This window comes from Limulus polyphemus, unplaced genomic scaffold, assembly GCF_000517525.1.
Source record: "Limulus polyphemus unplaced genomic scaffold, Limulus_polyphemus-2.1.2 Scaffold341, whole genome shotgun sequence".
Lineage (NCBI taxonomy): Eukaryota > Metazoa > Arthropoda > Merostomata > Xiphosura > Limulidae > Limulus > Limulus polyphemus.
In genome coordinates, this window is record NW_013665951.1 from 448,589 (window position 1) to 460,958 (window position 12,370).

The following is a 12,370-nucleotide window of genomic DNA, read 5'->3' on the forward strand; positions in this document are numbered from 1 at the left end:
GTTTTTAAAGGTATCATAGAGAATTTTTTTATGTGAAATACCACTGCAAAAAAAATATTCTAACATGTACTGAATAAATTTTAAGATATGTTTTCCAAATTTGTTTACTGCATATTAAAAAATATTGAGGATTTTAAAATTACTAGATAATGCATAAATGATTATCTAATGATAGGAAATCTTATTTCAGCCATCTAAATGAGATTGAAACCATTACTGTGAAATTGTACAGAGAATCAGAAACAAAGAGGAAACGGTACAAGTTGATAGGTAGGTTGATTTTTAAAAATTTAGTTCCGAAATGGAAGACTGATAGGCAGTTGTAGCTTTTTACTCTTTTTCTCAACACTAAGACGTACAGAGAATAGAGAAACCTGAATAAGGTAGAAAACAATGGGTTATACATTGATGACCTAAGAACAAACTATGTTGTTTTCAGTTCAGGGATTGGAAAAAATTATGTGAAGTCATGATAATGGGTCATAGATATTTTAAATACTGATGTGTGGGTATAGATTGACAAATATTGTAATACAATAAAATATGAATGTGACTTTTAGCACCACCTTAATGAATATGCTCTAAATTAAACCAGCATTCTTCTAGTTCTAGTATTTGTATTGCTACATTAATTTTTTTCTTTTTTGGTTCCTCGTTTGTCTCTTTCCACAAGTTCCAAGCCACTGGGGTGGTGGACCATGGAAGCGTCCTTCTGAATTTGTTAATGATATAGGATACAAATAATGATAAAAACCATTGAGTTGAGAGTAAGGTGGTGGTGCACAAGGGTTATGGATTATGGGTTAACCTGTATGTAACTGCATGCTACTGTAATAATATTCTACAGTGCACAAAGACTATGGATTATGGGTTAACTCTAGAAAGTTTCTAGAGTACTCGCATGACAATATTATTATTGCTTTGTAAGTACTTCATTATTTTCAAATATACTGGTTTAGTGCAAACCTGTTTCATAACCCACATTTTAAAATACCAGTAAACTGTATTGTTTCATACCACATAACTTACATTTTAATGCATCTATACCTACTGACTAGTAATAACCTTCATTCTATACAGAAACTTCTTATACACAATGATCAGCTATTACTTGATATCACTCTTCATACACCACACACACACACATCTACCACTTTTCATCCATCACAAAAATGCCACACTCACAAATCTACCAACTGTATGACATCACTTTATATAATACCAGTTTTTTTACTCCTCACATATCATATAATAGATATTAAATCATATCTAATGGCAAAGAGGAAGAAATAGCACAAACTGTTGAAAGACCAAAATGTGTATTTTTGATACTATGCATGATAAAGGAAACATCTAACAAATAACACATTAAAATATTATATTAATGAGTTTTTTCCCTTGAATTAAAGAAATGGCAATGTCATCATGTTAACTATGTTAACCCACCAAAGCTATTTCAAAGACATGTTAAGGGTCTTAGTTTCAAAGTTCTTAATGTCGACAACCATGTGTGTGTGTGTGTAGGGGGGGATGAGGGATCCAAATCAAAGGGGTTAACTGCAATTTTGACTGCTCATTCCAAAGCTACAACATCCCCTTGGATAAACTCGTACAGAAATGGAGCATCAGGTTGGAGGACATTTTGTTATCTACACCAGTAGAACACCACACTGTAGAATATTATTACAGTAGCATACAGTTACATACAGGTTAACCCATAATCCATAACCCTTGTGCACTGTAGAATATTATTACAGTAGCATACAGTTACATACAGGTTAACCCATAATCAAAACTTTCATCTACGATTGAATGTAAGGCATGAAATAAACCAAATAAATAAATTCTGCCAAAGTAACTTCTCCACTTTTACTCTATACATGAGAGAGGCATTTTGATGTTGAAGAAAAAGATAATAATTTATTGATAAAAGAGTACTAACCTTTCACAAATATAAATGCTATAATTTCTTGCTCGAGTTTATATAGCAACACTATGTTTTTGTGAATAATAAGTAATTAGTAATATCATTACATTAATTCTTCAGTTTCTAGTCTGCCAAAATAGTTTGAAAATTGATCAAATACCTTGCTCATCTTTGTTTACAAAACATTCTGGAATAGTTTATGTCTGTACTTGAAACATTTATTGAAAACCTACCAATTTTTTTAACATCTTCTATCACAATGTTTGCAAGAAATTCCTTTGCCCTGTGTTCTTTCTGCATTATACGGACTAGAGTAACCGCTACGTCTTCCTATATTGAAGTGAGAGAAAATACAAGAATCAGTATAGTTACGAATGAAGTTAATATAAAAACTAATACGAGAGAGTTATGAGATAAGTTGGCACTTATTTTATACGGCCAAAATGTACACTGAGAGAAGTAACAAATTATATATGTCTAACAGATACATAATTAACACTTCAAAATATGCTTATCATCATATCCTTAATAAAATCTGTATAGTTATTTCTTATTAGTGAGCTAATCTAACACGAAGCCAGTTCTGGATATTTCTGAATAATTATGTTGAAATTATAATTAGCACAGAGGGTTCCCAACTGATGTTCAATATATTCTAACTGTCATATGTTATGGTTTTATTGTGTATTCGTTTATATTATAAACATTTTAGTTAGTTTGCTTTCTAGAATTAGCCTCATTAATTCATAAGTACTTTCTTTAGTTCTGATCTAGTTAATTTTTTTTTTATCACATTATTCGTAATACTTGTTGTAAGCTATATTTTTGTGTTTTAATTTAGATGTTTGCTAGAGGGAGCTTGTGATCACAATGAAATTAAGATCTATAAAGTTTGTGAAAGATAAGAATCGAGAAGGTTATGATATAAACACAAATGATTCTATGAAAGTAAACGTCAGTTAGTTCAGTGTCGGAAAAGTTATTTCATGTTAGAAGTAAGAGGTATTACATCTACTATGCTATGCAGTTACTGGATCAATTAACTGTGAAATTCTACAATCAAATTTATAAGTAAGTTACACCTACATTCGTTTTGGAAGTTTGTATATTTCAGGTCAGGCCTGCACATGACCATGGCTGTAGTAAACATTTACTGACAAAATAACTTAATTTATTATCATGCATGGATTGGACTTGACATTACTTTTTATCAAATAATCCAAAAGAATCTGCCCAATGAGAGAACACCTTATAAAGTACTTCAGTGAATTTTGATAAACCCTCAGTTACTGCTTATTAGAAGGAGTTTTATTAATGCTAGTGTATTTTTTATCACAAGTTATTGATAATATTTCAGAGAATTTTGATAAACCTAAAGATATTGCTCCCTGAAAGGAGTTTTATTACTTTTAATGGAAATACTAGTTAAGTATAGACAAATGTTTCTTTTTTCAAAATCTTTCTCCAAAATACACACTTTGTATAACGTGTGTGATTTCACTGACTACAATATTATCAGTTTGTTAATTTTTAAGTAAAATGTGGTACTTGAAATGAGCCTCAATGAGTTTAATTAATCAAACAGCAAGTATTTCCAATATTTCTCCCTGGCAACATAAAACATCAATCTAAACTAAAACTTTTGTAGTCTTTCAAGTTCCATGAAACAGTCTTCAACTGGCATAAAATAGATTCAAAATAAACATATAAATAAAGAAAAATCCCTAAACTCATATTAAGTTTTTAAAAAAACCCATTAAATTCCAAATATAATATTATACCTTGACAATCACTTGAACTGGTTCTAACATCTGGACTAGGGATTTATTCTTGGAACACAGAAACTGAAGAGAAAATTAAAAACATAACACTTTCATATCAAGTTTAATTTTTTGCCATCAGTTCAGTTTTTAGAGGATTTCTTTTATTTAATTTTTTTTACAATAAAATACTCTTTAGTATAATAAGTGACAATTAAATCAAAGCACGTAATTCAGATTTTCCTGTTATGGTGTAATATTTTAAAGAATAAATCTGCATATCTTACAATAATTTTAATCCATCCTAAACTACACGAGAAGACAGAGGAAGTGAAGACGTCGTATTTCTATTTTTGTTTGAACATTCAAAATCTTTACATACATGTCAAACAAGTACTGGCATTACATTTACAAAACACAAATGTTTAAAATATGTTTTGTGTTAATAATACAATAAAAAAATTTAAGTATTATCTGGCAAATCCAATTTATTGAATATTGTTGCAATATCAAGAAACAAAATTTGTACAAAGTACTTCTTGACACACATACCTGTCTAAAACCTTTGTACCTATCAAGAGGTAAAATATTTACAGACTGAAAACGGGCCTTTATTCGAACAAAAGGCGACTCTTTGATTCCAGAATTCTTTTCTAATCTGATTTTGTACCTACATAAACAAAGTAAAAAACACCTTAATAAAACCAGAAAAAACAGTAAATTTTATTACAATTGAAATTCAACTTTATAGAAAATAAAAAGAAAGTTATCACAAAACTAAATAAAACTTTTTCTTAAATAACGTTTTTTTTTTAATCTGACCATGAGTTTTCTTTTTAATTAAATAAAATATAAATTAAAATATAAATTTCTATACCAATCTTAAATTAAGCAAATTTATTAAGTATCTCAGTATTCACATAGCAGTTACCTGTTTTCTATCAGCTGTTTTCCATTAATTAGTTTGGTAGGAATTTCCAGAGATCCTAATTAAGAAAAACACTCCAGTTATAATAATTACTTCTATTTGAAATGAGTACTTTTTGTTACAATTAGTAAAGCATTACAATAAGTTCTGATTACATTAATTGCTTATAATCTATAAAATATTTTTAATGGAAAGATCTATTCTTAAAACTAAATCACAAAGGACTACATTGTTACATAGAAACAAAGTTAAAAACGTCTTTTTAGCTGATAAGCAATATCTAACAAAGAAAGCTTATGGTAGGCAACATTAAATAAAAGCTCCTAAAACGCTATTTAGCAAAAAAGGATGTCATAGTCCACGTTGAATAATTCACCTTGAAACTCTACATGACTGTATATCACATGAACAAGACTTCAATTGACATTATGGAGAAACTTGGCTAAAAACTGAAAAAAAGAAAGCAAAAATATTACCTTGAATTAAAAATAATTTTCAACACTATTTTTATGGATTTACATATTACAAAATGTTTATTCCACAACTTTTTGTGAAATAAGAAGTAAAAACAAAATTTTTGCTCATCTGATAGTGCTACACTAATCTGTAGAAATTTGTTCTGTAATTGTGTTTATCAGTCAGTCTTCAGTACACATATATATATATATCAGATTCCCAAGAGCAAGTGAAGAATAAAAACTGCATTTTTTGTTTTAAAACCCATGAAAACATTAAGCCACGTAATATAATTAACAAAACATAAAAATGCTTTTAGAACAAGTGAAATCCTGACAGTAATATGACAAACTTAGCTGAAAAATATAGATTTGCCACAGATATATGTAATAATACTAAACAGAGGCAGATCAAACCTTGTAAAGTTTGCTAATGTCTGAATAGTTTTAGCAATAAGAGTCAAATTCCTTGCTGATTTAGGTTCTGGATACTCTGAAAAAAAAAACAAGAAATTACTCAAATTTTAGTTTAACCTAATTATGTTTTACAATTTATGCATTATTAGATAAAAAAAAACCAAATTGCAGAACATATCATATACTTGTTGTTAGGCCTAAGTATACTACAAATTATCTTCTGATATAACCCTGTATATACAGGCTTGGTCATTTTGACTGACCTTGTAACCACCATGTAACTGTGAAATTATACATGTTATAATTCTGAATTTACTATGTACCTCTTCATGAAATTTGAGACATTTTCGTAAACATTGCACGTCTGTTGTACACACAAAATCAGACTTTAAATAAGTATTTTTACTAAAGTATGTCTGTGAATTTTTGAAGCCTTTACTGAGTCAGTCTGAGTGCAAGGTGATCTTCATGTTAAGAATACATTTTTTTGTTCACCTTACAGTTTTCATATTTCACTTGCATAACCTATAGAACTTCTTAAATGAATATCAAATTTGTTTTCAGTAAAGATTTATATTTTATTTGCTATTTTCTCTACTCTAAAACTCTGTATGGGCTCAGTCCATTTGACCAACCTTGTGAGCACCATGTAAAAATAATAAATACATTTAAATTACCTTTTTTATTTCTCGAATCACTGCATGCTGTAACAGTTATAGTTAATTATCTTAAAACCTTCAGTCCACTAACTTTTCCATGACTATTTTGACGTAATTTTTTTTTTATTACTCTTTGAAATGTGTCTAACTACTAAACTAGCATAATAAAGCTTTGTTAGTTTTTGAATTTTGCGCAAAGCTACACGAGGACTATCTGCGCTAGTTGTCCTTAATTTAGCAGTGAAAGACTAGAGGGAAGGCAGCTAGTCATTACCACCCACCACCAACTATTGGGCTACTCTTTAACAACAAATAGTGGGATTGACCGTCACATTACAACACCCCCACTGTTGAAAGAGCAAGCATGTTTGGTGGAATGGAGATTCAAACCCGCGAACATAATATAGCAGTAAATCACTTGGTGAAAGCATAGCACAAGTTATGGTAAAAAAGTATTGAATTATATCACACACATCCAGCTTGTGTACATTCCCTCACAAAGAAACTTTTTTATTAATTTTTTTTCAATTTAAGTATTCTTATCTGACCTAAAAAGTTTCTAATTTTTACATTTAGTACTTCTTTGCAGTAGGGTTGTTGTTAGTATTTTATTCAATTTTTATTTATTTCAAATATTAAATTTACAACACAAAATAAAAAAGAATACAATCTCTTATAACAACTATAATTTATAATTAAATAAAGAATAAAATTGTAAGCAGAATAATTCATAACCTGTTGTCAGAACAACCTAGCCTTATAAAGAATCCAATAGATAAATGTCTTCTCTGACATTTCTTTAAAAGGTAGATGTTATAGGAGGGCAGGGTGGCATATGGGTTTGACTTTCTGGCTTATATCTCAGTAAAGCAAGAAGATTGGATGATATAAGTTTATATTATCTATTGGCAGTATTTATACTATAAGAGTGTAATTTGTATTAAACTTAGAAGCTGAAATATGGGTGGAAAGGATGTCTAAAATGGACAATTTGGAGTGAAGAAGTATCATGTTATACAGAGAAGTTAAGACTAAAAATTTATTTAACTATCACCAGTTGTAATTAGAGAACTCAAAACTAGGATAATATAAAAACTTGAATTATCAACTACCTTTTGATGTCAAGTTCATTGTTATACATTAATAATAAAAGTAGTTAAATCTTAAATTAATTTTGTACAAAGGTTACGACATGTGTATCTTTACCTACCTATACTGGGAAGGTTAACTAAACAAAAACTTACAGAACAAAAAAACAACAGACATCAGGAATATAACTTTCACTTAATTTTCACATGTCATCGAAAGTATGTTTTTTACAGTGAATGAAAAAGTTTTAATAAAATAAATAATACATTCCACAATTTTAAAAACTATTGTATTACTTGTAATAAAGCATGTAATTTAAAAATTTTTTCAAGAAATAATTACCTTTAGTGAGGTTAAAAAGGCTCGGAGAGAGGATAGATGGGCAAAGGAATCGCAAAAATATGGAAGCACTGATTAATTTATCACAAATGTGTTCTTTCCCAATGGCTTCTAGCTGCTTCCTATACTCACAAAATACTTCCTGAAGCTCTCTGAAGAAAATTGAAAATTACAGACAGTGTAACTAGCTAATTAACATATTTGTAAGCTTCATTTATTTATTATTTTTCAATATTGGTTTTATATAACAAAAATATTAAGACATTTAACTAAAGTCACATTTCTGAGCTGTATATGACAAATGAACCACAAAGTTTGAAGTACTTCAATTACAAGTGTATTTATATTTATTTTAAAAATGTTATAAGATGTTGGTTGATCTTAAAATATATTGATGTTTTCCACATATCAACACATAAAATAGATCTAGTTAAGTTCTAAGTGACTTTTCTACTAATTTCATAACAAATATAACCTCATTCTACCTATAAGATACACAAATATGTTCTTGACTTTTTAAGTTCCTATCATTATTTTTATCATACATATTACAGTGTAAGTACTTACAAAGGTAAGTTTGGGGTTGAACTAGTAATTTTATTCCAAGCTTCCTCCACAAACCTTAACAAGTTTTTTTGCTGTTTCTGTAGAATATTGTCATTAGGAACTTTGCTAGGATCTACCTGACAAGGAAAGACAGTAAAAGAAAAAACTGTTTTCTTAAGAAAGTTTGACAAAATTCATTTGCCTAAAACAATTACCAAAAAGTACTCATTTTGTATAACTTAATATACCCCTTAACTTAACCTTTTAAGTATAAAAAATGGTTCAGAATATATAAAGCAATCTACATTAAAAAATATTATGTATACATCACATAATACTGCATGTCATGCATGAGTATTCAAAACTATATATATATCAGTATGTAACTTTTATTTGATAACACGGATATCACATTAATAACACAATGGTTTTAATACAGAAATGAAATTTATGAAAATACTTTACAATAAAAGAGTATGAACAGTTGCTTAAATGGTATCAATTTTGTAAATATACCAAGAATAAAATGTATGTTGATTATTTTAATGACATATATTATTGACATGGTTAGTATCAAGATTTCACTGCTTTTTATAAATCAAAATTTTTATGAACCCATTTAAGTAACTGTGTTTCCCAACTCCTTCAAATAACAAACATTTTCGACCGAATCACACTGTAATGCTAAATGCAAGTTTATGGTATTCTTGTAGCCACTGACAAATATTCTGGTCTTCTATCATTTGTTGTTTTATTTTTTCTGGTTGGTGCACTAGGCAAGTAAAAACATAACTGCAACTCGAAATGGTGTATTTAAGTGTTAAGTTTAAACAACTCTGTTCAATAACTGCAACTGCACATTTTATAAAGTGTAAGTTTTAATGGCCTAAAAATAAGATTATAGAATAAATGCTGAGCACATGAAGTTCTCGCATCTAAGAAATCCACACTAAAATCTTACCTCACAATCATCTTCAAATTCTAAAACACTCTTCACAAAATCTTGCAAGGTATCCTGCAGATACTGTAATCAGGTAATTAATTCACTCTCTCTTCTTTTACTAAACTACTTTTACAAAATAGTTTTTATATTCTAGAAGTCTTGGAAGAAGCCAACAGTATCATGATTAATATCATCTCTAATTTTAACACATTGATCTTTATGGCATTACTCATATTAGTGTATGTAGATTACTGTCATATAGATGTATTGTACAACCAACATGCCTTTTAATGTAGTCTTTTTAATATGAAAAATGCTTTAACAAAATAACAAACACTGAAAATTTTACAATTTTTTTCACTTACAGAGCAACAGCTAGAAATGATGATCCTTCCCATTTATTTGTAATATATTTAAAAGAAATTAACACAGAAAATTATTGACTTTAAGGTTATTTTTTGGATAAAAAATATTAATGTAAAATTTCATTAATCATTAACCTTCCAAAAATTAAAAAATACATATTTTTCTATACACCTAAGCTTGAAGAATGTTTTGTGAATTCATTTTCTTGTGATAACTGATAATAAACTAAAACTTAGACACATTTTTCATAATATGAAACAAATATTGCTTTATAGTTAGTCATATTTTGAGGTTAAACATGATCTAAGCTTTTTCACAAGATCTTTTTAATTTATGGAAATTTTTTTATAAACGTGTTTTATAAAGTATTGTTTATTTCCAAAAATGAACTACAATATTGAAATTACAACGATACAAGCCTTTGGAAAAAAAAATGCACACAGAAATAACTTTATCAAATCCTTATAGTTTAGGCCAAATTCATGAAGTACATAGGTACTGAACAAAAAATCAATGAATACACTGTAATTTTGATTCTTTCCTGCTTATATCACTTAAGTGGAAAAGTATAATCCAAAGTGTTAAGCTCATACTCTTATTCAATATTTCATAATCACTAATTTACTGAAGCAAAAATGAATTAACGTCATGTTTTGATACGGTTACTGGTGGGATAATAGATTTTGGTAAAATCTTTCGTCTCTAACAATGAGACATAATCACATACGGCATTCAAATTACATATATATTCAATCAAATAATTCTATTTAAAATGGTACTAGCCATATTTGTATATTTTATGTGAATAACTTAATGCTCCTGTTTTATGTTTTAATTTTTAATGCTTCCAATTTTTTTTGTGAATTACAGTTATACAACCCTGTCAAAATAAAAATGATAACTGTTTACAAAAACTTTATATATGTTTGATAACTTAGTGTGCACATCTCAAAAGAATAAAGGAATTAATTATATCATTATTATCATTATATCATATATCTCACCTTATTTCCAAGTAGCTTCATGTAAGCTTCAGATGCTTTAGTAGCAAAAGAGTTTCCACGAAAAGTTAAATGCTGATCATCTAATACTGACCGTATTAAAGCTACAATAAAGACTTATTTATCATTAATATTAATTTCCAATTAGAACAAGATACCTATTTATATCAAAACTAAATTAAGTTACATAATTATAAACGTATGTTTTAATTTTCCAAACAATTTAATTTAGTTCGAAAAGATAAAAATAACCTAAGGTAATTAGGCATCACTGCTTACAGAAATCTGCTGGAGGAGGTTCCTCATTGTGTCTTGTTGCTGATCAACAAACTGGTTCAAGAATACCATGAAATGTTCTTTTTCTCCAAACCTTGAATAAAAAAAAAATTAATGATTTTATGACTTTGACAAAAACAAACTTCTCTAAGTATCTGTTTACGGTTTATAATAATAATTTAAAATGAATAAATTAAACAGTGATAATTTTCAGTTAGGACCTGGCAAAGGGTACATTCCATGCTGGTATCTTTACATTACCACACTGTTTTAAGGAAATAGGAACATAATGAACTTTCAGTGTTTGAAACTTCTAGAAATATAGATATTTTACACAACAGGCTATACAAAATTTAGTTTATCAAACTATAGTCTATATTTACATACAGCTATGATATTAAAAAGTCACTAAAAATATTTAACATACATAATTTAATCACAAAGCTCCACAATAGGCTATCTGTACTGTGCCCACCATAGGTATTAACACCCGGTTTATAGCCTTATATGTCTGCGGACTTACCACTATGCCACTGGGGGCTTCAGGAAAAAGATACACAAACAAGTGTACAAGTATACCACGTATCATTGAACATTCATAGAGAAAAACTTACTAACCTGGTTCTCCAGAAATCTGGAACATTCATAGAGAAAAACTTACTAGCCTGGTTTTCCAGAAATCCAGAACATTCATAGAGAAAAACTTACTGAACTGGTTCTCCAGACATCTAAAACATCAATCAACAGAGAAAACTTACTATTTTATTCATTTTAGGAATGCAGTCTATCAACTGTGAATGTAGAATAGATAACTCTTTTCCAAGGTCAATCTGTTCATTAAAGTTGAGCTTGCTGACTTCACCTGGTGTCTTAAGAAAAAAATATACACGAGATAATGTCATACACATTTTAATGATCTTTCATTAATTTTCACAAACATTATACACAGAAATATTTCATTTATTGAAATCACAACTTCATACAACTGAAAAATATTCTTAATTGTCCTAGACACACACCCCTAAACACACACCCCTCAAAATAATTATTCTATCTATTTAATTATTCATGTTCAGATTTAGCTTCCCTATTGAATAATTACAGGATTTTTTGAAAATGTAAGAATATTAAGTATTCGACAGTGTTGTATATAAAAAACATCCCAATATCTAACAGAAATCTGGGCAAGACCTTTCAAAAAACATAAGACCAGTGTAACTATGTTGTTTTAGACAGACTGTCTTCCAGCTGTAAAAACATTTATGTTTTTTGGTCATTGGGCTACTTTTGACTCAAATTCAGAAAATTCCACTTGTTTACAGCAGTAGTTAAAAGTGCTAATTAGTCACTTCCCTCTCAGTTTGAAGCTTGGTTCTCCAGACATCTGGAACGACAACAGAGAAAAACTTACTAACCTGTTTCTCCAGGCATCTAGAACTCCAACAGAAAAAACCTTACTAATCTGTTTCTCCAAAAATCTAGAACATCAGAGAAAAATTACTAACCTGGTTCTCCAGACATATAAAACATTCATAGAGAAAAACTTACTAGCCTGGTTTTCCAGAAATCCAGTTTAATAAGTTTTTCTCTGGTGTTCTAGATGTTTGGAGAAACAGATTTGTAAAATTTTCTCTATGAATGTTTTATGTGTCTGGAGAACTAGA

The 12,370-nt window shown here is 28.8% G+C and overlaps 1 protein-coding gene across 1 annotated transcript in view; it reads right to left on the bottom strand.

The window, feature by feature from the left end:
* The window catches only part of LOC106457513, a 69,246-nt gene that overhangs the window by 16,767 nt on the left and 40,109 nt on the right, over nucleotides 1-12,370 (bottom strand). The window contains exons 8-9 of the mRNA XM_022383496.1: nucleotides 12,118-12,184; nucleotides 11,465-11,575 (exon numbers count right to left, since the gene is read on the bottom strand). Coding sequence (XP_022239204.1) covers nucleotides 11,465-11,575; nucleotides 12,118-12,184 — 178 coding nt within the window. The remainder of the gene's footprint in view (nucleotides 1-11,464; nucleotides 11,576-12,117; nucleotides 12,185-12,370) is intronic.